The following is a 25,552-nucleotide window of genomic DNA, read 5'->3' on the forward strand; positions in this document are numbered from 1 at the left end:
TGCAGGGAGATCGATTCGTGAAGTTTCCGAAGTTACAAAGGACGTTAAGCGACGAAGTGAAAGTCCGAAATTCTTCTGCAAAGAGTCTGAAAGATCAGCAACGACTTACGCGATCGACTCAAAGACTGCAGAAAAGTATACTCGCGAAGCTACGAAAGATACGAGGGACTTGAAACGACGAAGTGAAAGTCCGAAATTCCTCTCCAAAGAGTCTGAAAAATCAGCAACGACTTACGCGACTCGTCCAAAGTCTGCAGAGAGATCGATTCGTGAAGTTTCCGAAGCTACGAAGGACGTTAAGCGACGAAGTGAAAGTCCGAAATTCTTCTGCAAAGAGTCTGAAAGATCAGCAACGACTTACGCGATCGACTCAAAGACTGCAGAAAAGTATACTCGCGAAGCTACGAAAGATACGAGGGACTTGAAACGACGAAGTGAAAGTCCGAAATTCCTCTCCAAAGAGTCTGAAAAATCAGCAACGACTTACGCGACTCGTCCAAAGTCTGCAGAGAGATCGATTCGTGAAGTTTCCGAAGCTACGAAGGACGTTAAGCGACGAAGTGAAAGTCCGAAATTCTTCTGCAAAGAGTCTGAAAGATCAGCAACGACTTACGCGATCGACTCAAAGACTGCAGAAAAGTATACTCGCGAAGCTACGAAAGACACGAGGGACTTGAAACGACGAAGTGAAAGTCCGAAATTCCTCTCCAAAGAGTCTGAAAAACCAGCAACGACTTACGCGATTCGTCCAAAGTCTGCAGGGAGATCGATTCGTGAAGTTTCCGAAGATACGAAGGACGTTAAGCGACGAAGTGAAAGTCCGAAATTCTTCTGCAAAGAGTCTGAAAGGTCAGCAACGACTTACGCGATTGACGGAGAAACAAGTAAAAAATTCTCCCTCGAAGGTTTAAAAAGCGTCAAGAAACGGAGCGACAGTCCAAAACCCACAACTTACGCGATAGAGCCAAAGTCTGCAGAAAGATTGATTCGTGAAGTCTCCGAAGATATAAAGGACGTTAAAAGCCGAAGTGAAAGTCCGGAATTTTTCTACAAAGAGTCTGAAAGGTCAGGTACCACTTACGCGACTGATTCAAAGCTCGCAGGAAAATTAGCCCGTGTTTCTTTGAAAGATATAAAAGACGTTAAACAACGAAGTGAAAGCCCAAGATTCTTCTGCAAAGAGTCTGAAAGATCAGCTACCACTTATGCGATTGACGCAAAAACGAATAAAAGATTCTCTTTCGAAGATTTAAAAGACGTCAAGCAACGAAGCGATAGTCCAAAATCCACAACTTACGCGATTGACTCAAAACGTGTGGAAAGATCGATTCGTGATCCTTCAGAAGACATAAAAGACGTTAAACGGCGAAGTGAGAGTCCAAGATTCTTCTGCGAAGAGTCTGGAAGATCAGCCAAAACTTACGCAACTGATCGAAAGACTGCTAATTCCTCGAAGACCAGGACACCACGTAGCGATAGTCCGAAATTCCTCTGCAAAGAATCGGGGAAATCAGACACGGCTTATGCGATGGGCTCGACAATTCTTCCAACGTCCCCTAATTATATGAAAGACAGTAAGAGCTCCGCATTAAAAATCGCATCAAAGAACAAAAAAGATATGACTAATAACACGATATCCAGAGAATCCACGAACAACGCCATGAAGAGACACGCTACATATCCCAAACGCGATACAATCAGCAAATCTTCTTCTCCGGGAGGCCCAAAATATGACGTGATATCTTGCGCGAAGCCCGAGTACCAAACTCTACGTAAATCTACCGAAACCAAGTTACCCGACGTTTTCGAGCGCCTAACAAGAGAACGTAGCTCGAGTCCTCGGTCTTTCTGTCATGACAGCAGAAGATCAGCCACGACGATGAGCACCCGCAACAGGAACACCGAGTCCGCCTCTGTATCCGCAAACGTGGTCGAGGAAATGAAAAAGAAAGGCAGCGAGAGTCGAAGAGTCGGTTCTGGAAAGCGCGATGCTTCGATAATTCGTGCTGACGAATCGAAATCCCCAGACTTCGCGAAAGCATCGTCCAGAAGCTGCAGCGTAAGTCCGCAGTACTTCGGCTTGGATTCTGACAGGTCCGCCAGCATCCTGATGGTCACGCCAGAGACCATAGTGAAAGCAAAAACAGATCTAGCGTGCTGCGAGAAAAGAGAAGAAAGTCCTACGTCGTACGTTGCCAAAGGCGAGAAGCTCGTCACGAACGTACCGAGAGAAGCGACAAGAGGATCATCGACAGAAAGCTACGACGACACGGCGAAACGCTTCATCAGAAGCTCGGTATCGCGATTTTTCTCGGAGCAGTGTGAAGGAGCAACGAGAAACGTGGGGCCGAGAAAGCTTCAGCTGACGGACGCCAGAGCACCGAGTCAGACGAAGTCGCAGTTCGATGATGGACGAGCTGAGAAGGACGAGAGAACGAGTTTCGTCGCAGACGGCAGTCGTGACTCGTCGCCCAGGTCTCGAGAAATCGTTGAAAGTAGAGAAGAAACGCCAGAATTCTTGCGTTACGAGACAGAAGAGTCCGCCATCGCTACGAGCCTTCAGCCTAAGATTTGTACAGACGTTGAGCAACCGCCCAAAGATGCGCACTCGCTTAAACAAACAGTTGCGCGTGAGATTACGGCAAGGCCAAGGAATCTATCGAGCAACGTCAAGGACAGATCCTCGAAGATTCCTTTAAGCATCAAGGACCACAACTTGACAGCGGAAAACGCGAATGCACTTAGCCGTAGAGGGTCCGCCGGTATTCTACGTTCGACGAAACTGATTCGCGACGTGCTGCAGCGTCAGAGTGGCCAAGATCAGGTGGATTATGCTTCGCCTGGAATATCGAACGAATGGGAAGAGCAACCGAGGGCCGATAGGATGCAGGCAGAGACCAGGATGGACAGGAAAGTTGAGGAAAGAACTGGGACCCTGACTGGTCGCCAACTTGTGGCCGCGGGATCGGAAAGTTGCAGGTCCCTGGAAGTGGACACGCAGATCGGAGGAATCAGGACTCCTGAACGATACGTAAAACAGGAGCAGCTTCGAGGCACTTACTCGAGATCGAGCAAGGGAACAGCCTGCGAGAAGCCGAGCGTTGGAAAGGTGCTGACTTATTCCGTGCGCAAGCCAGTTAAACAGAGAGGATCGTTGCTGAAGTCGAACATTTTCCAGCAATCGCTGAGAGATCGAGATTCAACGAACGAGAGGCCCGTTAGCTCGAAACGTACAACACGAATTGCGTCTCTGAAGAAGGAGCCTGCAGCTTGTGCTCGTAGCTTGCAGAGTCGAACGAAGGGAAACGTGGCGAATGGAAAGAGCAAGAGCGACATTTTGAAGACTCGCAGCCGAACAGCGAGTCCGATCTCAGCAAGCAACGGAAAGACGAGCTCAGAGACGGTTGCTGATAAGAGGAACGTGGACAGATACGATGCTTCGAAGCGTATAACGCGAACGTCCAACGAATCCATCGCTCGTGGCTCGAAAGGAGCAACTGATGTGGCACATCGAAACGGCGAAACCAAAATCCCAAGAGCTGGAGCACGAACTGCCAGGAAGCAGAGTATCGCGGATGAGAGGAAGAAAGGCAAGACGTCTAACCAGGCTGAAATTTTGAAGTCCATGCAGCTCGTTCGCAGTGTTACGAGAGGATCAGACTTTGCGCAGGAATCGCGAAAAATGGTTGGCGAATCAGTCGACGACGGTACAGTCAGAGACGAACAGACTGAAACGAGGGAAAGTTGCAGCTCCTCGACGATCGATATTAGAAGGTCGGAGGCCGGCTTAGCTTCTATAAAGGAACTTTCCAAGAATTACGAGAGAACAGACTCAGTGGAGTCAGCTCTCAGACGTTTCGATTCGATCGGAACTGAGGCTGAATCGATCCGAGGCACGTTAGAACGAAGCGTGGAATCGATACCGAAGGAAATACGAAGGAAATCTGGCGGAAGCATTGGCCGCAAGGCTGACTCAAAGACGATTTCGCCGAAAGCACTTGATCCACCGAATGTAAATCTTTTCGCTAAGAGAACGTGCGCCGGCAAAGCTACGACCGTATCCAGGAGCGCAATGGCCGCCGCTAAAGGAAGACAGGCTGAAGCGCAAGAAACGCGGAGGCAGAAAAAATTGGAGAAAGCCAGAGACTCGATAGAGATCAACCGAATTGCCATAAGATCGAGATCGCTGTCGTGCAAGCGACAGCTTTTCCAGCACACCGATTCCAGCGAGACTGGAAGCGTTGCATCGAGGTGCAGCATCGATTCCTTGAGAACCGTGGAACGTCTCTCGACGACATCCAATAAGAAGAAAACGTGCGACTCGGTGAATACCGCGTCGAAACGCTTCGAATTCTCTGGCAGCGACGAGACGTCGACGCAAACGATAGACAAAGCAGAAACGGATAAAATGTCAACAGGTGTGGGTCGTTGCTCATCGGCGAAGCAACTGAGATCGATCGAGGATATTCGTAGGTCGATCGAGGACGAAAGTTGGGATCGCGAAACGGGGCAACCGTCGGCGATGTCGGCGATCGTAGGCAGCGCGGCGAAAGCAGCGGGTCGATCGGAACCTCGTCGAATAAATGTCAATGATCGCGCTGGAAATAGAAAAGAGATATGTTCGCCGGGGCGGTCGGTGAACTTTACCGCGAGCAACGACGCTTTAGGGGATACGGAGCGTTCGTCTGTAAAGTGTACGATGCGTTTCTCCAGGGTCGCGAAAAGTCCGAGCCCGGAGACGACCAAGGAAACGAGCATCCGTGCGAGAAGAAACGTCCCAGCGTCGCCGTCCAAAAGTCCGGACACGGTCGCTAGGGTAAGCAAGAATTGCATAAAAGGTTTTCCTCTTTCTTCAAAGATTTTGACGTTTCGATGGAAGCACACGATTATGGTAACGTGTTTCTGCTTGCAAATTGTTAGAGCAAATGGTAAACTGATTTTTAGCATGTAATTAACCAGTTAGCTGTTGCCACCTGTTTGAGAACTTTGAAAAGCGTGTACCTGAAACGCGTGGCGGAAAGTAAGTAAATGACGAGTATACTCGTCAAACACTGAGTGTGTGTTATAAAATGGAATTAAATTGTAACGAAAGGACCCTCTTATTTTTTAATTTTATTACTCACAGGACTCATCGTAACCCAAAGTACTGGCGTTTCTTCGTGACGAGTATACTCGTCAAGCACAGAGTGTGTGTTATGATATGAAATCAAATTGTAATGAAAGGACCCTCTCATTTTTTAATTTTATTACTCACAGGACTCGTCGTAACGCAAAGTATTGGCGTTTCTTCGTGACGAGTATACTCGTCAAGCACAGAATGTGTGTTATAATATGAAATTAAGTTGTAATGAAAGGACCGTTTCATTTTTTAATTTTATTACTAACAGGACGCGTCATAACGCAAAGTACTGGCGTTTCTCCGTGACGAGTATACTCGTCAAACACAGAATGTGTGTTATAATATGGAATCAAATTGTAACGAAAGGACCGTTTCATTTTTGAATTTTATTACTCAGAGAACTCGTCGTAACGCAAAATACTGGCGTTTCTTCGTGACGAGTATACTCGTCAGAGACAGCTGACTGGTTAAAATGATATTAATCGCTTTTGTTAAAACATGGCTTTCGTTAAAAGATAGCGAGAAACGCGTCGATTATTTGGCACGACAGCTTCAAACGAACGCGTATCTGTTACAGCGTGCGTCGAGCGAGTTGAAAGCTCAAGACACAAGATCGACGAAACGGCCAACGACTATGAAAGGCACAGAGCCAATTGGAAACAGGAAGGCGTTGACGGCAACGAGCACAACTACGAAAAAATCAGCGGACGTGGTCGATAGCGCTATTCTCGAGAATGGTCTGCATTTACGAGACCAAACTGCCGAAACGAAATACGATAACGACTCGCCCACGAAGAAAAGCGACGCTCTGGTCGTCGACTTGGACGAGCAACCGGCGAAGGAAAACGACGCGCCACTTCCGCGGAAGCCGCTCTTACGAAAACAGTCCACCGAGGTGAGCACATACCTGTTAATATGCTAAATAAAAATAACGCAGATTCCATACAGAAGGTTGAGTTGATAATTTTGTAGTGAAACGAAGGTTTTGATGTAACAATGTAGCAATTGAAGCAAATTGTTCTAGTTAGTTGTAGTGACATAAGTTTCGAATTTTCTCCTTGCTCCATTTTCACGTTCACGTTCCTTGGGATACTGTGCTGCGAGTAATCATAGACTCGAGCAGATTTGCTGCTTTCTTCCTTCGATGCTTTCAAGAAACCTCAGCTCCTGCCTGGATATGATAAGTGAAAATGTTTTTGTAAAAAATAAATTGAACGCTATTCTTACGTAATTGAAAGAGGAGACGAAAAGACAATTTTTCAGCGAGACAGCGTTCCTATTCGTACAGCCGCTGGTACAGAAAAATGATTTCAAGATTTCGAAATGGAATTATTACCATGGCCAGCATCGAGTCCTCGTCCGAAATTCCAATCGGCAATCTATGGGGAATTCCAGCGTGAAAAGTTTATGACCGGGAGGAGCCACCTGTAGAAAATATCGTTGAATTTAAAAAAGAAGAATATGATTTGCTTTGAATAAGTTGGTAGACAATGTAGAGTGACAGATTAATAGAAGTAATCAAAGATAAAGAAACGTTTGTTAAGAATATTGAATGAAAATGTAACAAAATTAACCGAGTTAATTATGCTGAGTTTATGTTTTTTCACAATGGAAAATACAAGTTTAATTAGAGGAAAATTTCGTTTCCCTCTAGATTTTGAAAGAGACAAATTTTTGTTTGTTTAATCTTCAGCTTTGTTTTGCAAAATGCAGTTCATAATTATTCATGGCACTGTATTTTCTTGTTCATGAAAGGTGCAAAATACACAAAGGTAGCAAAATTTGGATACGTTAAATATTAAAACCAAATATTTCATAACTGTGTATCTTTCCTTTGTTTGTTTCTTTATAATATCTATATTAATATTTATTTTCTATAAAAAGCTAAGAAAGTACATACTCTTTATATCTGATGTGCCAGAAATATAAGAAATCTCAAGGACAAAGAAGTAATTGTACTTGCATTGATAGTTTCACTATAGTAAAACTGTTCTCATCTTTGTTACTAAATGCAGACAAAATTTATATTATAAAAGCATATGATAAAATGCAGCAGTTTAGATAAAATGTAATCAAATTGTTGAGAAAGTGCATACTTTTTATATCTGATGTGCCAGAAATATAAGAAATCCCAAGGACAAAGAAGTAATTGTACTTGTATTGATAGTTTCACTATAGTAAAAATGTTCTCATCTTTGTTACTAAATGCAGACAAAATTTATATTATAAAAGCATATGATAAAATACAGCAGTTTAGATAAAATGTAATCGAATTTAATAAAAGTATCCTAATTGTAATTCTCGCATAGCTATACATATAATACAAGAAAGGAACTTCACGCATTTATTCTATTAATTTACAAACATAATTCGTCTGCGAATGATGTGCTCTTGGTTGCAAAGATAATTTCAATCGAATATCGTATACAATTTTTCCGCCACAGCTTGAAGTTTGGTATGTGAGAAGTAAGCAGGAAGCTTTAGGGAGTAAAATGTCTGGTGCTCTTTGACGTTATTTAACCCGGGAAATCCAGCGATTTCGCTGCACATGGATTCCTCTTCCTCCAACTTCTAATTAATCGAAATATTCGCAACAGCGAAATTTCCTAGTCGCCTTGCTAAATTTCAACAACAAAATTAAACAGTAGTATCAACAGGTATTTCGTACATTTCATATCATTGAATAATTTTCTTAATATTAGGAATCGAATAGTTACCAAATTGCTTTTACTTTCTCCTCTGTTATTCTCATTTTATCTTCTCCCATATTATTCGTTTTTTAAAAGTGTGATGCATATGAAAAATCACCAGTTTACCAGCTATTTATTAAAGCAAAAGTATTATAAACAGCTAATAAAAATAAACTATTTTGCAAGAGCAATGTCCTCATGCAATGTAAGAAATCCATCATTTAACAATAAGCAACATATATGAACAATATTTTATTAGAGTCCCTGTAAAGCAAAAGACTATTAGCCAAATTGTAAATGAAAAAGATTGTTCTATTTATAAATAGTTTATAATTAATAATTCTAATATTAATAATAGAGTTTTAATACCTGTAATATTTTAATATACATTAATAATTCCCTGGCTGAAACTTTCTGTTGAAAGATTGGCCTTCTTCTATTGCAACATTTTTTTGGAATATTCTATTGAAAATATCCTATTGTAGTAAAAATAATTATCGTTTAACGTTTCTATTAATTAGAAACAGATTACTTCCATGCAATCAACACGGCCACCATCTGTTTCGTCCACATCTGGTGGTAGCCCCATGCAAGGTCAGACTTCCGGTTCTAGAAGCAAAATGGCTTCGAGAGCAAAGACGCCAATTTCCGGTTCAACAGGATACAAAGGATCAGCTTCCAGCAGAACCGGTGGAGCCGCGGCAGCGACGTAAGAATTTTTAGAGTAATTGGTTTTCCTGTTACGAAATTAAGGAGCTTGTAATATCTCAGACTAATATTTCAGGGAAATATTTTATCGTCAAACTTGTAGCACCTAAAATTATCCTTATTTTAAAGTGTTTAATATCCTAGGGCTGATATTGTTATTTTGCTCGATAAATTTATACACTGTGAGTAGAAAGAATGCAGCTAAGAGAAGTTGTTAAAATGTGATGTCTGTAACGATGAAAATAATTGTGAAAAAAGTAATATTTTTACTATGAACAAATTATAAATAATTTCTAAATAAACAAAGGAAACATCAACAGATATCAGAGAAAAAGGAAATATTTCGTTATCCTGCTATCTTAGAATCTCTTGTGTCGAACATAATCTTGGGAGTTGACGGAACTTTTCGATCAATTTTCTTTACGAAAAAAGATATCAACGTTTTTTTCAAATCTCATGAAATTCTTTTCTAAAGATGTTACAGTGACGCTCTGGTTCCTTGCAAAATGTGTGGCCGCCGTTTCGCTCAAGATCGAGTAACACTTCACGAGCAAATTTGCGCGAAAACGACTCAGAAAAAGAGGAAACAATTCGATACGATGATGTATCGCGTAAAAGGCACCGATCTCGAACCGTTCGTGAAAAAAGGACTTGTGAAAAAACAGGTGGAGGTCAGTACTTCTTGTCCTGAATCTCTCGTCCTCTTCCGATCCTACAAAATTCCCATCTCAGTTCATTCTAACTGTACGAAGCTTTAAACAAAGTAAATTTTAAATCCATGTTTGCAGAGGTAAAAATTAATTCAACTCGTTATAAAAAAATATAACGCGAAGAACAAGACTAACGTAAAAGTAAGAATTGTATGCAGCGTATTTAGATAAAATGTTAAGTATCGAGTAAATAAGATTTTATGATTTAATACTAAAACTACGAAATCAGTGAAAATGACTGGTAATTGTTAGTCAATTAGTTATTGGTCGATTAATTTTGAAAAATGATATCAACCATCCATGATATGTAATTATCTCAATTTTCTCAGTAATTTTCAAATAATATTAGTCACAATTCAACGTGCAATATAATGACAATAACGATGCTAGAATATGTTAGGTTGGCAACTAAATAATTGCGGATTTTATCATTACCACCTAATGACAAAATCCGCAATCACTTAGTTGCTAACCTATATCCTAAACCTAAATCTTTTACCTATAACCTAATCTTCTCAGTGGTGGAGGAATACCACTATCTTATATATATTTTAATAGATAGAAATCTTTTTTAATGGCAAGGCTGGTCCGTATCACGAAGAGAAATCCATTATCGATAAGAGATCCATTTATATCGCGAAAGAATCAATCGTTTTATTTTTTTTTTTTTTTTTCTTCTCTTTTAGGGAGAAGGACAAGAGATATCGATCTGAAGGAATGAAACGGATTGTCGTTTTGCATGTTTCAGAAATCGAAGAAGCCGGAGATAAAGTCGAACTGGCGGCGCAAACACGAGGATTTCATTAACGCCATACGCTCGGCCAAGCAAGTACAAGCACACCTGGCCGCAGGAGGCAAGCTCAGCGATTTGCCACCACCGCCGGTTAGCGATAACTACGATTACATTCAGTGTCCCCACTGCGGAAGAAAATTCAATAAGGCCGCCGCCGAGCGTCACATTCCCAAATGCGAACACATGTTACACAATAAGCCGATACACTCGCGAGCGCCGAAACCAAGGCGTTAATTCTGCCGGAGTCATTTCTGCTAAACGATCTTTCTATATACGTACATCGAGCAGGAACAAGATAGATAAAAGTGTCTTTATTTTGAGAAAAATCAACTTGAAATAAAATTTGAAAAGAAGAAAAGGAAACCAGAACGAAAGATTAAATTAAATCGTAGCTTGAAATGTGATGTTATATTTATAGTGAAGTATGAAAAAATATAGACACAATAATTACGATATTTTTAATAAAACGCAGCTTTCATGAAGCACCTTGTTTCTATCTTGTTCGTGCGATCGATGCAGTTTTATACAAGCGTCGCGTTGATTATGAAATACTTAAAAAATGTTGTATGGGATCTTACATAAATGGAAAAAAAATCTCGCAGGAGACCGTCATCTATCGGGCATGTGCACGAGACGAATGTAAAAGCGATTTGTATCTACAGCTTGAAATCTATAGGTTTCCTCCGTGTATTTGGGACAAATGTATTTTCCAATTATACTAAAATAAAGTACGAATTTTCTCTACACACTGTATATACATTTGTACGTAGCGAAACGAATGAATATCGATCGTTATTTTTTCGAAAAATATGCAGACAAAAGATATGCAGAAATGATAATATATACATATATCTCCTCTGTTTATTTTGTGAATTAAAAGATCATAAACTAATAACTATCTGTTTAAGAGAAATTAAAATTTACGGCATCCCGTTGTGAAAATTTATAACATATATTTTGGAACGCTTACTTTATACATATTTGTATCTTTTTATACAATAATAATAGCGAAATATTATATGGCTATTTGTCGCATTGTAATCGATCCTCCCAAAACGAAGAACGTATTGTGTCCTCATATAATAACCGTATGTAATTAGTGAAGGTTGTTTAGAATTGATGAATTAATTATTAGCAAAAGCCGTTTTGATTAATATTAAAAATATTGTGATTTATTTTGTAAGTTTTCATCGAAATAGATTGCCACACCGAACGAGGAAACATTTTTATAGCGCTTAATCTTCTTAATAAACGAAAATATTGTAACATTATTGTTATAATGAATTACTGGGAGCTAATAAACTAACTTTTTAATAAAAGAATAATAATGAAGCAACATATCTACCTTTTCAATTATGTTAAATATTATATCGTATTTAAAATACTACGAAACTTGTTGGATTTTCTTATCTGGAAAATGTTGAAAAACTGTTGGATTTGACGAGAAAAAATTATAGTGAATTAACACGAAATTCTAGGAAATTTAAGGAAATATTAAACCTGGAATGTTGGCAATGAAAGTACATACGTAATTTGGACGGAGTCCATGAGAGCAGACGACGTGGTATTCCCGGTTGATACAAGAAATATGTATTTAAAAAGTTGTCTGTGTTCGTTAGATTGTCATGATTAAAACGCGAAGTTTTACAATATCTTTGAACCTGTTCCATGTATAGAATAAAATAATGGATCATTTAATTATCTTGGTGGCTTTAGTACATTTATTGTACTGTCCATTTACAAAAGTGGAAGAAAGTTTCAATCTACAGGCTATGCACGACATTTTATACCATGGTTTTAACCTGTCGGAGGTAATTATAGTATTTATTGGAACTATATGATATTAGTAGACAAGTGTTTAAGAATTAAATAAGTAGTAATAAGGGAGAGAATATTTGTCTTTCTGCCTTGACAGGTTGCTGACATACAATCAAAGAGATATTACGCAAAAACTTAGACATTATATTTAGAAGCAGATGCATGTATTTATAAACTTACGATCAGCTGATATAGTTTCTGCACGCTTGAAGAGTTCGCTAATATTTTCTAATATTTCGCTAATAATTTCTGCTTTCATTAAAGTGAAAGTATATTAACAAAATTTTCGAAATTATATACGTTCATTAATAACATACTATGATAATTTGTAGCCAAAAACATAGCCAAAAAGATAGCCAAAAAGAAAATCAAATAGTTTAGAGCATTTGTATAAAAACATATTCATACATTCATTAAAAAAGAAAATAAAGACAAATAACTAATCGTTTGTAACATATTCTTGTTCTATGATAGTATGATCATCATGAATTTCCTGGAGTTGTGCCACGATCGTTCATGGGACCAATTATAATATCAGGCTTGGCATCGCCATTAATAGCAATCATTAATTATTTGCAACTTAATAAATTTTTTGCTCAATACATTGGTAAGTTGATTAATATCATTAATTAGCATTATTAACAGCTTTTATCTTATTATTGATATTAAATCTTTAATTTATAAAACATATCACATTAAAAAGAGGTAATTAGTATCATGTTTTTCCAGTAAGAGCAACATTGGGCTTGTTAGTAATAGGCACATTGAGGCTATATAAAGATGCTTTACAAAGCATATTTGGTTTGCAATTTACAAAATGGCTTGTTGCAATTACTCTGACACAATATCACTTTATGTACTATCTAAGTCGTCCATTGCCAAATATAATGGCTATGCCACTAGGTAATTTAAATTCAATATTATCTGTATTTTACTTAGTGGTTTACATGATAATTAATACTTGTACATTATATGTATATTGTAGTACTACTAGCTTTGTATGGATGGTTGAAACAAAATCACATGATATTTATTTGGTCATCTGCAGCAGCAATAATAATATTCAGAGCAGAACTTGCCATGCTACTGGGATTATTCCTTTTGTACGATATAGCCAACAAGAAACTAACCATACTAAGGTATTTACATATTATATTGTGGACCATTGATTCCTAGTATGGCTGTAACATTGCATACAGAAGTGATTAGAATCATCAAGGAACCTTCTGCAAAACTGCACTGATTTGTAAGCTTTGTTTGCTTATAAAACTTATTAACATAACAAAACCCTTCTGTCAAAAATAACTAAATTAAACATAAATTTGATAAACTGCAATAAGACTTATGCTATTGTTAAAAGTAGAAAGAAAAGTGATTAAAAATAATTTCGTAACATAGAAAACATTCATCTATTAAAGCTATATAAATCATTAAAACAAAAGCTTCATAAAATTAATAATTTTGTAGACTGTTTAAAATTGCGATTCCGGCCGGTATATTTTTTCTAACGCTAACGATCACAATAGACTCTATATTTTGGAGACGATTATTATGGCCTGAAGGAGAAGTATTTTACTTTAACACTATCCTTAATAAAAGCAGCGAATGGGGTGTATCCTTTATCAGAGTCACTATTTTTAAATGCATTTATTCAAAATGATCATTTTAAAGTATATATATATATATATATATTACTTAACATAAAAACAGACATCGCCATTCTTGTGGTATTTTTACTCAGCTCTGCCTCGTGGGTTAGGTTTATCTTACTTTTTAATACCCTTGGGTATGTTATGGGATGCACGAGTTCGAGCATTAACAGTTCCTGGTATAGCATTTGTTGCATTATTCTCACTTTTACCACATAAAGAATTGAGGTTTATCATATATGTCTTTCCACTGCTAAATGTTAGTGCAGCAGCCGTTTGTCATAGAATGTAAGTAACTTACATTTAATTTTGCTTTTTGAGCTACTTTTAATTTTTAAATATCTGAAATTGTAATTATACAATTCTTTGTTTTCTTAAATTAGATGGGAAAACAGAGGGAAAAGTCCATGGAATGGAATTTTAGCACTAACCATTTTAGGCCATCTAGTTTTAAATGCTCTATTTTCTATGTTTCTTTTATGTGTCGCTGGTTCTAACTATCCTGGTGGTTTAGCTATTGCTAAATTACATAGACTCGAAAAAGATTCTATCAACCCAGTGCATATACACATTGATGTTCTAGCTGCACAAACAGGAGTTTCAAGATTTACTCAAACAAATAGTTCTTGGATGTAAGTTTTATAGATGACTATTTGAAGTAGTCATAAAATGACCAATCTCTCTAAAATGATAATATGCTAAAGGTAAATTTCTTTAGACCCAAATAATAGTATAATCTAATTTATGATTAATTAACTTCCAGTTATTCAAAACAAGAAAATTTGACTATTGACAGTCCTGAAATGCTTCAATTTACACATCTTTTAATGGAAGCCAAAAGTAAATACTCACCCAATATAAAACCATATCTTAAAACGCACGATATCTTAGATTCTGTAGATGGTTTTTCTCATATAGCATTAAATTATAATATGTTACCACCAATAAGGATAAAAACTAGACCAATTATATTTATCATGAAAAGGAAGCCTAATATACGATATGATCCCAAGAAAGCATCACTGCAGACAATTTTGAAGCAATCAAAGGAAAATGCTACAAAGAAAAGTATAGGCAGCAAGGATGTCATAAATGACACTGTACAAGATATGGAACCAATATTGGATGAAATAATGGAGTCGTTAGAGCAATTTGAAAAACCATTAAATATTAATGATGTAAATATATTAGATGTAGAAGTACCAGAAGATGAATTAAATAACGAAACAAACGAACCTACTGAAATCATTGAATCATTAAGCACAAAAAAGTTACCTAATAACATATTTGAGAATAATTTATCACAGTTAAACACATCAATCAATGAAGAAAACCTACAGACCATACCAAAGCTACAAAATGATATCATGACTGAAAGCAATACTGAATTGCAATCTGATGTTGAGAATAATTCTAATATTAGTGAACAAAAATTGGATATAAAGGAAGAAGAAAATAAAAAGCTAGAAGTAGCTAAAGAAAGATTAAAACTTGATAATGTTCAACAAGATAGTAACATTTTAAAGGAAGTTGTTAAAAAACTTATTCAAGAAAAACTGGAAGCAGTTAAATTAAGAAAAGATGCAATAGATGAGAAAGTATTACCAGAAATTCCACAGAAAATTAATGCTAAAGTGAAAAGAATAATTCCAATAAAAATAGAATCATCACAAAAAATAAAAATTATAACGAAGCAAGACTTAAAAGAAAAATATTCGGTAATTCAAGAATTAAAAGAAAAACCTGCAATAGCTCAAGAGTTAAAAGAAAAACCTGTAATAATTAAAGAAATAAAAGAAAGACCTATGATAATTCAAGAGACCAAAGAAAAACCTATGATAAAGCAAGAACTAAAAGAAAAGTCTGAAGTAATCCAAGAAACAACAGATCAACACAAACCACCTAATATAAAAGAAAGCATCAGAAATATAATCAATCAATTTAAAGAATTCGAAAAAGATTTTGTACATGAAGATTCAGAAATAGATAAAAAAGAATTAGGTGTTAAATATAATGAGCAACCTACAGAAACAAGTACAAAAAAAGCAGAAGATTTACTAAGAATAGATATTATGACAGAAAGTAGAGATGTAAAAACAATCAAAGATGCCAAAGAAAGTCTACGGGACATAATAAATCAGTTTAAACAAATAAAAAGCGAATTAACTTCAGAAGAAGACGATCTATTTGAAAAGATTGAAGCTACATATATGGAACGACCAATTGCAGAAACATTAATGCAATTTAGTGAAGCTTTGAAAAATTTAGTACAACGAAGAAAAAAAAGTAAGACATTTACTATAAACACTTTTGAAAATAAAAATGACAAACCTAAACCACAAATTTTACCAAAACTGGCAGTAGGGGCTCATCAGTTCCCAACAGAATCTCCAAAAAATTCAAAAATGCAGAATTATAATAATGAAGGAAAGATATATAATACAGAAAAAGCAGAAAAAATCGTTCGAAATATTAATGGAAATGATGGCTCAAGCCAAGGTACAAATAAAGTTTTACAAGAAAGATATTTTATCACGTATGCCAATAACAAAAACGTCCCCATAAATGCTCAAAAATCTAGTAATAGTGTTTCAAACACTGTAGTAAATGACTATGCTTCCAACGAAAAAGATGAAATGATGCAAAAAAAAATGAGAAATAGCTCAAATTGAATGTTGAAATAACTCATTATTTTGTGCTTTTTAATAATACAGTTATATAATTATAGTAAACTGTAAATACGTTGTTCTGTGATAACAAAAATGTATATCTTAATTAATGCTCATGCATTACCAACACGGAAAAAGACGAAATTTATTTTTCCTGTGTTATTGTCTAAAATATCAAAAAATACTGAAAAATGATAAAGCATTTGTTTAATATATAGTATCACAAAGATGCCACAACTGTTATTTTGTATGTATACTTGTTAAAAACAAAAATCCAAATTAGAAATTTAGATATTTAACAGTAGAAGTTTACATATTTAATATTAACATGTATGTATATAGTAATTGTTTTGTGTATTGTAAAAATATCTTATTAATTTTTTATATATTTAGATGTTGACATATTTATCTATATATCTTATATTATTTGATATAAAACTAATATTTACCAATGCATGTTTAAAAAGAAGGGCATAATTCTATTATTCATCCTTGACTGTTTACAATTTTGCTAAGCTGCCTTATGAGAACGGTCTCATTATTTTCTCTTTTCTATCCTAGCATTTAAATTTTGCTTTCTCATATCCTATGCTTTTCCTATTGTAGCTAAAACATTACCGTATCTTATGTTACTTAAGTTTATTTCTTTAATCATATTCTCATCAGATAGAGCTTATCACAAAAAGAAAGTACATTCATTTCCATATTGGTATTTGCAGAGCATTCAAGTGCCTTAAAGTTTCTTCCAAATTCTATATGTTGTAAAATATTAAAAAATTATATGTATACATGTATAACTTACTATGTATTAATATTTTGCAATAAGTAAAAGTGATTTAATATCAAAACTGTAAATTAATACCTAATATTATTATTTCAATCATTGATAATCAAATACGGCCAAATTGCAATTAAAGATTTTATTAAAGAAAATTATACAATTAATCAATGTTAAATTTTTTTATTGCAATAAGTTTCTTATAATTCTATGAATATTTCTCGAGTAATATCTTTATTCCTTTAAATGATTGTATTGTGGAATACACAGTAAATGCTACAATGATCCAATATACCACTTTATCTCGTGTACCACACTTCAAATACACGGGAAGATTATCTTCACACTGTTTAAATAAATGGAAAATAATTATATATAAATTACACGGAGTTCATTTAATTATCATACATCACGTCATTTTATATTTATATCAAAATCAGTTAGACCTGCATTCTTGCTTGCTTTAATTTCAGTTTCTGTAAATCTTTATCAGAAATTAATAGTGGACGCCCCATGCAAATTGATCGATGTGATAAGATAATATTCTTACGAAAAGCTTTTAACTGAACAATCTACGAATGTAATTTTACATGTTTCAAATTATTTGATAACATTCAAGGAGCATATTACATAAATATTTTCATTATGATAAATTTATAATGTAATGTTTATGTAATATATAATACAAAAAGAAGTTGATATGTTGTCAAAAACGTAATAAAAAATGTTTTCAAAAATATTTACTTACAGCCGACATTTTATCGTATTTACGGGATTGTATTAATCTGTTGTTCTATTCGATATATATTTTATATGTTCACGCACGATGTCCGACTTTATATAAACGAAAAAAATTGAAAGATGCTAAAACAATGTTGCTTTATTTGAATGCGCGCGGATAAATTATATTTGGGTTGCGGAAGAGGGCAATTTTCTTATTACACAGTTGGCGAAACTGAAACGTAGTTTACCTACATGGTAGGAGAAGGAACGCATGCGTACTCGTTTCGCGACGCAACAGTCGTAAACAACATTTTTTCCATTCAGAATTCTAACGAGTTTACGCTTGCACGATAATTAGAGCGTCCAGGCGGGCGCACCAGAATTTTTCCGCGTTTTCGTACGATTTCGCGGAAAAAATGGGGTCAAACTTGCACGTTCAGTGTACGTGATACGTAAACTTATTGCTTTTTGGCATGCGGTGACGTCATCCGGATCGTTCTGGAAGAACCCTGCAGGACAATAATGGCGGGTATGTATTTACGTCGATGGACGAAATATTGATTGGCACCCGAACGAACTGTCATTGGCGATCTAATGTATTACGATTGTTCGGTTTCAGATTTGTATGCTAAATACAACTGCACCTATTGTCAAGAGGATATCTCGGGCCTACGTGTCAGATGTGTAGAATGCCCAGATTTCGACCTCTGTTTGCAGGTGAGCGAGTGAACGCTTGTTTCTCGATCACGTGTTCACGTCTCCTTTCTTCCCCGCTCCTTCCCTTCCCCCCGCCCTTTTCCCTCTGTCACATCTTCGTCTATCCTTCTGGCTTTACTGGATTTTGCGTGTTGAGATTCCTTTTTTTAGTCCCCACCCTTTTTTTGTGAAACAAGTTATACTGTAACTACCTTTCTACTTCGCGAATTGAATGAAACCGGTGATCACGTGGAGGCACGTACATGCGTATATACTATATATGTCAGTTCCGTTAACACGATACGAAAACATCAACATTCCACAACAAACTTCAGAATTGTTCGAAAGAAAATAATATTTTTAAATTCTACAGTGTTTTTCCGCTGGAGCTGAAATTGGCCCACATAAAAATGATCACTCTTATCAGTTTATGGTAAATACTAATCATTTTTAAGCGTGAAATATAATTTTTTCGTATAATAACATTTAAAAAATTAATAATTTTTTATCACTATAGGATTCTGGCACCATTAGTATATTCAATGGTAGAGGAAATTGGACTGCTAGGGAACAACTTAGACTTCTGGATGCCATTGAGCAATTTGGTTTTGGAAATTGGGAAGACATTAGCAAACATATTGAAACACGTTCACCAGAAGGTAAAGTGATTTTATATTAAAATTTCTTATATTCTATTATATGGTAATTTTATGACAATTTAAAAAAAAGAGGTGTGCTTGTATTTTAAGCTAATTAATAAATTAATTAAATACCAATCTTTTACTGATAATATCAGTACTTAATTTATTTTTGCCTTACAGAAGCAAAAGAAGAATATATTGCTAGATACCTTGATGGCAATATTGGAAAACATACATGGCCTCCTACAGAAAGCTATAAACCAAATCTTACAGATCAAACTAAGTCAGATCATGGACCTCTATCGCCTGATCTCACATCTCGGTTACCACCTTTGGATATCACTCCAGAAGAAGCTGCACAGCTGGGATATATGCCACAACGAGATGATTTTGAAAGGGTATGTTTTAAATTATACAACACACCTTTGTATTACCTTTTGTATTACATTATACCTGTATTAAAATATTAAAATTTCCTTTACAGGACTACAACCATGAAGCAGAGTCACTTGTTTCTTCATTATTCTTGAACCCTGCAGAAGATGATGATTTGGACATAGCACTTAAGCTTGCACAAGTTGATATGTATACCAATAATTTAAGAGAGAGAGCGCGACGAAAAAGAGTCGTACGAGATTACCAGCTTGTTTCTGCGTTTTTTGCCTCATCTAGGAAAGATAAGACAATGAAGAGAAAACAATCGAAGGAGGAAAAGTATGTTTAATCATTATTTAACAACAGTAACGTTTTATTTTGTGCGATACTTTAATGGAAAATTTATAATTTACAGGGAGTTTAGGGATAGGATGCGAGTATTTGCACAGTTTTACACAGCACAGGAATACGAACAGTTTCTAACAAATCTTGAAAGAGAAAGAGAACTACGATTACGTCTTTCAGAATTGTATCGTTACCGAGAGCATGGTATTACAAGACACGAAGAATGCGCTCATTTCGAACAAGTGATTGCACAAACTCAGGGACAAAATGATGCAGTGGATCACTGGCATGAAAAGAAATCTGTAAGTATGTGTATCCACATATCTATTAACTTTTTCCACATTGCAATGGTGATTGAAATTTTTTTCGGATGGTATACCTTTTGTTTTATACTCTATTGTGTAATATTAGGTATATCTACTCGAATCTCACAGTACATTTCACAAATATACACTCGTAAAAGCTAGTAGAATTCTTGAATTATTAAAAACATCTGTTTTCATCATTTATATTTATGCTTCTAATACGTTTTAAACATATTTTATAAAAATAAACATTGACGATCATTATTTCAATATTAAAGGATTCTTAGGTTTCTTCTCTATGTTTCTCCATGTTTTGTTGTTTAATATGTATATTGTTCATTCTATGATTACGTCAAATATATTATGAAAAAATTCACACGCGTTTAACACAAATGTATCGATCGAATATTACAACAGATACGAGAATATATTACTAATTATAAAAAATTTCAATAAAAGTATGTGTGTGAATACGAAATGCAGAGTTTTAATTATATCGTATACACTAGCTTTTGCTTCTTCTCTCACTAATTCCATTGTTTGTGGTGCGTGTTGCCAGGCATTTGTGAACAGATTGTATCAGTTTGCATTTCACTTAGGGCAGCAGTGGGCCGTCCACACCAATACACCGCCACACCTCAAAAAAAAGGTACAGGACTATTTTAAAACAGATTATTTCAACAACTTTAATTCATGAAGATGACAACACTACAATAACGATTAAATTCACTAAAACAGGTGATTTTAATCAAAGGTAAATTTGTCCCCTATTATACCTTGCAGAGAAGAAGAAAAAAATTACTCTTCCACCGACCGAAAGTACATTGCAAAAGACTTACCCAGCAGCAGCTTCTCAATCAATCAAACCAATCCCAATCGGATGACGACTCCAGCCAATCAGTGGGTGGAGCCGGATAACAATCCAAATTGTTCCAGCCAGCATTCTACCAGCTCCAGTTCTGCCACAGAAAAGAATTATACTGCGGCTATTTCCGGAAAATCTTGTGCGACAACAGGAGACTCAGAGGAACGAGATATAGAAATGGAAGCAGCGGCTCATTTATTAACAAAACAAGAAAAGTCTCTGTGTCTTCAACTTGATTTGAAGCCAACGCAATATATAACACAAAAGACGTTGTTGTTGCAAGTAAGTTTTTAGGTAGATAAATTATTTTTTATCAAAAATTAAATTCGTTGTAAAATAAGCAATATCGTGCTACTTAATTTATCATAGTGTTTTTATAGAAAACTGATACATTTATTCGGACATGATTGATATAATAAAATAATTTAGTTACTTTTCATACACATATTTGACCATGACCTCATAACTTTTGTTTTCAAAAGCTTTCTTTAATAATAACACAATTTCGTTTGATATCGGAAATATTGTCGTAGTTGTAGATAGATCTTAAGCGAAAATACTTTTCGTTAACTCTTCAAATATACACGTTATTTATACCCATAAATTATATGATTGCAGGAATATCTAAATGGTAATAGAAGATCAGGCGTTGTACCTCAGTCGGAACCAGAGAGTAAAATATTACATTATCTGGTAGCAAATGGCTGGATCGCGGCCAATTGATTAAATATGTAAAAAATTAACGACCATTTCAACTCTAAGTCACCTTTTTATTTTGCAAACTAAGTCCTAGGTATAATTGAAATTTGAGTCTGATTTAATTAACATATATAGGACAGGTAGAGAGAGAATGTGTGTGTACATAATTTAATATGTAAAGATATTCTTTACTCTTGTTCAAATGGTGAACGTTTAGAGAAATGTATTGGCGGATGAATTGTTAGGAACGATAGAAAACAAGATTAATTAACTTGTCTTATTCATTAGCGAGACATTAATTTAGACTGTCTTTAAAATAACTTCATTAAAAAGTATAAAATTCTTTTATTAAGAGTTTTATAGTTTTTGTTAAATTAACAGTTATCGTATATAACGATTTAACTGTCAATTTTATTGTTGATATTCTTGATGACTTTTTAAAGACTCAAATATTAAATTATCAACGCCGTTCCGCATGGTATACTTCCGCTAACATATGTACTTTATTCTAATGAACATTGTTACCTTAGATTGTCGTTTACCTTTTAACATTACATTATGAATTATTTAACACTTTTTGTCTAGAAAATCTCTTACACTGCCTTTATAGAGCCATGAACATATTGCTCAATTAATTCTTCCACTGTCATGTTTTCTTGTACAGACTATTAATTGCACATGCTCCTTTCTATCTGTTTTAAATGTGATTTGTTACCATACTTGACAATAAGGAAATGTAAGGAAGAAGTCACGTCGTAGTTGAGATTTCTAGATCGTTGTTTAATACAACATTTGGATGATTGGAACATATCCATCCGGGAATTTATCATCGATCGATACTTTATGTATAAGTATTTAAAAGTTGTCGGCTGGATATGTATTAAAATATTTAAATAAAAAGCACTTTAAAATATTTATATAGCTGAGATTCATGAAAGTATTGAATATTATTAGCTTAATAATAAGTGTAATGTCCTCGACAAATTATACACGCATAGATAAACATACACATACAGATATTTCTTCATATTCTTACAAATTTGTTCATTAAAAGAAGTACTCTAATCGTCTTTCGCATGCATGATTCAAGCGCAAACTAATGCATTTTATTCCATAGATTCTTGAAACGATTCGAAGGATATTCCTTATTGATAAAGGATGGTACAAAGAGCAGGTTATAAGAGGATATTTGTTATTACAATGAAGATACTATGGTATTAGGTAATTTATCTGTTGCCTGTGTAATATTTGTATATATGAACGAAAAATAGTACCTTCTTAGTGATACTACTTTTAAAGCACAAAACGTAATCGCGGTATAAACTAACGAAGAGTTAAGTGCATAGTGTGATAATGATGGTGTTCGGAGCCAAACTCGTATTACAAAAAAAGACACTTTAACTTTTAAAAAAAAAAAAGCTAATCATTTTCCATTGCTTCTAATAGTAGCTATTTATAATTTTAAATTATTAAATGAAGAAAGGAGGAGTAAGATATTAAATTTGTGAATGAGGAGAAGATATACCCTGGATGGACGATGTACCGTATTAACAACAGCTTTTAACTTAAACGTACAAGGTGGAAGCATCGAGGAACCACACTATTTGCTCGATGGCAAAATTCATTTGTATTCTTGTATGCTTAAGGAACTCGAAAAAATCTATAAAAAGATTAGTCGTTTACTTTAATGTAATTCAGTACTTCCAAGAATATCTTCGTTTACATAAGTCTCGAACGGCTTAAATTCGAGAGAAAGATTAAAATGAGAAAAGTTTATCTTGTATTATTATATATGCAAATGTAAAAAAATATGTGAAAAAGATATATATATATATACATATGTACATATACGAAAAAGAAAATTACTTACGATTGTAAGTAATTATTAAAAAAAGTCATATATTTGAAGAGAAAAAAGAAATCTAAAAAAATACCTTTCATTTCGAAATAATACTTATTGTGGCATATTGCTTAAGTACTAAATAGCTAGATAACAAAATAGGGAAATAGCTGCTCATATTTTTTACGGAGAGTAGAAGACTATTATCCCTTTTATTCGATGTAACTGTATTTTTTGCCCAAGCTTCCGCAAATGGGCGCGATAATTTTTTTACGCTCGCCCTTATGACGTTTATTTTTTTTTCTTTTTTCTTTTTTTTTTCTTTTTTTTTATTGCTTGTTTCGGACCTACACGGAAGTCGATGGATGTGCGAGTTCCGTTTATTATCGCGTAATTTTTACGATAACGCTAGATTTATTCTTTTGTTTCTTTTTTATTTTGCTTAACATTAACATTTCTACGTTCGTAGTAGATTTTATTTTTATTTATTGCTTCGCAGAACTTTCACATTCTTTTAAGACGCTTTTGATGCACTTTTTTGTAAATCAAATATTTTGAAAGTTTTATACTTCTACTTTTTTGTTTTTATTTCTTTTTTTTTCCTCGGTTTACCTTAGATTTTCTTCGTTGTTTCCTAATTGTTGATGGTAACTTGCACGGATCGACATGTCCGTCGTTTCACTGTAATATTTCTATGAGAAATGGTCCACTGTAAAAATAGAGACTGTTCAAACGAATGAACATAAAGTTATCTCGAACGAAGAGACCGCTACGCCTTCCTGTAGTTACTTAAAACGTATATAGTAATTTACGAAGTTGAAAAGAATAATCCGATAACGTGAAAACGTCGCGGCGACCTTTGTAACAAATACACAAGCGTACTGCGTCGTTCTAACTTTTATAAAATTCAGGGAACGAATTGAATACATATTTTTGTTTTGTTTTGTATCGAAAGACGATAAGATATAGTAATTTGTTTTGTTCGAAGAGATTAGAATGATCATCGATGAGTGAATGTATTGCCGTTGGATTGGAAGTGTTTCAAAATTGAATACCAGTTTTATTCTCATAAGTATTTGTATAAAAAACAATGAGTTTCTTGCTCCTCATTGTTCTAGAAATAATGGAAGAATTAATATTTCAAAGCGAAAACAGGCTTTCATTCTTGTACTTGAATCAAACAAGTCATTGAATGTATAAAATAAACTGTACAATAGGTATTTTCCCTTAAAGTTGTGTTTCTATTTATTATACTATACCATTCCCCGATTGTTCCTTGAATTCCTTTATATTTTTTCACTTCGTGTATCACAATCTTTAAAGCAGACTCTAATAAACAACGCTATCTATATTCTTCATCTTCAGCTATATTGAAGTTTATTTTACTAATTTAAGTAGCATATATATATTTAGAATTACATTTGACCTTTTTAAATTATCAGATTCTTATCTAGATTCGTTCATGAAAGACGTAATTCATCACGTCAAAGCAGCAAATTTTCTTACTTTTGATATATTTTAATTTCCTTTCTACAACACATTTTCCCACAAGGTAATCGTGTTCCTCTGATTTTTGCTAAATATTGCGAGAAACACGTTTTTAATAATTAAGCAAAAAAGCATTTTTTTCTTCGTTAAGACAAATATTTGCTCGGCGAATTAATTCCCGCATGTATTTTCAATCTTAATATTACTCCTTACGTCCTTCTACTCTTGTAAATAACAGATTTATTTCGCATGTTTCAAAATTCGTCTTCTGCAAGCGGGAGATATTTAATATCTTAAGACTTTTCCTCCAGTACGCTTATCAAACGATATCGTATTACCAGTCATTGAAATCACCAGTTGAATGTAGTGACTTTCCTCGTTGGTAGATAAATTACGAACTTTAATGCATCTGTGAAAAATCTTAAACCATATAAATTAAATAATAGAATGCGCATTTATTAATAATAATAATTTATAATAATTAAATAATAGAATTTATTTAGAATAATTAAATAATAGAATTTATTTAGAATAATTAAATAATAGAATTTATTTAGAATAATTAAATAATAGAATGCGCATGATATGAAAAGATTTATAAAGTATCCGAGGTAAGGCGTTCGTTTCACTTAATTTGTTAC

General features: G+C 34.8%; 3 protein-coding genes and 2 long non-coding RNA genes across 16 annotated transcripts in view; 3 read left to right on the forward strand and 2 right to left on the reverse strand.

Moving 5' to 3' along the window:
• Nucleotides 1-11,356, forward strand: part of LOC126926017 (serine-rich adhesin for platelets-like) — a 90,186-nt gene extending 78,830 nt beyond the window's left edge. For 5 of the 6 annotated variants that reach the window (XM_050742084.1, XM_050742085.1, XM_050742083.1 and 2 more), the window contains 5 exons: nucleotides 232-4,816; nucleotides 5,697-6,014; nucleotides 8,331-8,518; nucleotides 8,993-9,188; nucleotides 9,976-11,356. In XM_050742084.1, the coding sequence (XP_050598041.1) occupies nucleotides 232-4,816; nucleotides 5,697-6,014; nucleotides 8,331-8,518; nucleotides 8,993-9,188; nucleotides 9,976-10,254 (5,566 nt within the window). In that variant the 3' untranslated portion in view covers nucleotides 10,255-11,356. The remainder of the gene's footprint in view (nucleotides 1-231; nucleotides 4,817-5,696; nucleotides 6,015-8,330; nucleotides 8,519-8,992; nucleotides 9,189-9,975) is intronic. The other variant, XM_050742087.1, reaches the window with a different exon arrangement.
• Nucleotides 1-25,552, reverse strand: part of LOC126926053 (uncharacterized) — a 149,845-nt gene that overhangs the window by 46,049 nt on the left and 78,244 nt on the right. The window lies entirely within an intron of this gene.
• On the reverse strand, nucleotides 5,864-17,820 carry LOC126926056 (uncharacterized). Of its 4 annotated transcripts, none has more exons than XR_007714234.1 (5): nucleotides 17,683-17,820; nucleotides 8,179-8,546; nucleotides 7,837-8,073; nucleotides 7,485-7,737; nucleotides 5,864-6,544 (listed from the first exon to the last, which is right to left on the reverse strand). It is a non-coding gene; the product is annotated as an uncharacterized LOC126926056 (long non-coding RNA). The 4 variants fall into 4 exon arrangements; XR_007714235.1 differs by lacking the exon at nucleotides 17,683-17,820 and adding an exon at nucleotides 11,366-11,380; XR_007714236.1 differs by lacking the exon at nucleotides 17,683-17,820 and adding an exon at nucleotides 9,727-9,741.
• LOC126926025 (probable Dol-P-Man:Man(7)GlcNAc(2)-PP-Dol alpha-1,6-mannosyltransferase) lies at nucleotides 11,576-17,314 on the forward strand. 2 transcript variants are annotated; one of them, XM_050742115.1, is made up of 9 exons: nucleotides 11,576-11,831; nucleotides 12,313-12,445; nucleotides 12,568-12,741; nucleotides 12,824-12,977; nucleotides 13,306-13,450; nucleotides 13,549-13,775; nucleotides 13,871-14,119; nucleotides 14,251-15,773; nucleotides 15,849-17,314. In XM_050742115.1, exons 1-9 carry the CDS (start codon nucleotides 11,706-11,708, stop codon nucleotides 16,157-16,159), a joined length of 3,042 nt encoding a protein of 1,013 aa, XP_050598072.1. In that variant the 5' UTR covers nucleotides 11,576-11,705; the 3' UTR covers nucleotides 16,160-17,314. The 2 variants fall into 2 exon arrangements, with proteins under 2 accessions (XP_050598072.1, XP_050598071.1); XM_050742114.1 differs by having other exon boundaries at nucleotides 11,577-11,831; nucleotides 14,251-17,314.
• Nucleotides 17,648-24,655, forward strand: LOC126926039 (transcriptional adapter 2B). Of its 3 annotated transcripts, XR_007714222.1 has the most exons (11): nucleotides 17,653-18,186; nucleotides 18,277-18,374; nucleotides 18,727-18,786; nucleotides 18,871-19,012; nucleotides 19,175-19,392; nucleotides 19,479-19,708; nucleotides 19,785-20,016; nucleotides 20,619-20,668; nucleotides 20,803-21,166; nucleotides 21,503-21,677; nucleotides 22,701-24,655. XR_007714222.1 is itself a non-coding variant. In XM_050742157.1 (10 exons), the coding sequence occupies exons 1-10, from the start codon at nucleotides 18,180-18,182 to the stop codon at nucleotides 21,605-21,607; spliced, it is 1,506 nt and encodes a 501-aa protein (XP_050598114.1). In that variant the 5' UTR covers nucleotides 17,654-18,179; the 3' UTR covers nucleotides 21,608-24,655. The 3 variants fall into 3 exon arrangements, 2 of the variants coding, with proteins under 2 accessions (XP_050598115.1, XP_050598114.1); XM_050742157.1 differs by having other exon boundaries at nucleotides 17,654-18,186; nucleotides 21,503-24,655; XM_050742158.1 differs by lacking the exons at nucleotides 21,503-21,677; nucleotides 22,701-24,655 and having other exon boundaries at nucleotides 17,648-18,186; nucleotides 20,579-20,668; nucleotides 20,803-20,976.

This window comes from Bombus affinis, chromosome 17, assembly GCF_024516045.1.
Source record: "Bombus affinis isolate iyBomAffi1 chromosome 17, iyBomAffi1.2, whole genome shotgun sequence".
Classification (NCBI taxonomy): domain Eukaryota; kingdom Metazoa; phylum Arthropoda; class Insecta; order Hymenoptera; family Apidae; genus Bombus; species Bombus affinis.

Coding starts and splice junctions, on each gene's coding strand:
- LOC126926039 (XM_050742157.1), top strand. Junction 18,375..18,726: donor ATTTCGACCTCTGTTTGCAG/GTGAGCGAGTGA, acceptor TAAATTCTACAG/TGTTTTTCCGCTGGAGCTGA. Junction 18,787..18,870: donor ATCACTCTTATCAGTTTATG/GTAAATACTAAT, acceptor TTATCACTATAG/GATTCTGGCACCATTAGTAT.
- LOC126926025 (XM_050742114.1), top strand. CDS start 11,706: ATGGATCATTTAATTATCTTGGTGGCTTTAGTACATTTATTGTACTGT. Junction 13,776..13,870: donor GCAGCCGTTTGTCATAGAAT/GTAAGTAACTTA, acceptor TTCTTAAATTAG/ATGGGAAAACAGAGGGAAAA. Junction 14,120..14,250: donor CAAACAAATAGTTCTTGGAT/GTAAGTTTTATA, acceptor ATTAACTTCCAG/TTATTCAAAACAAGAAAATT.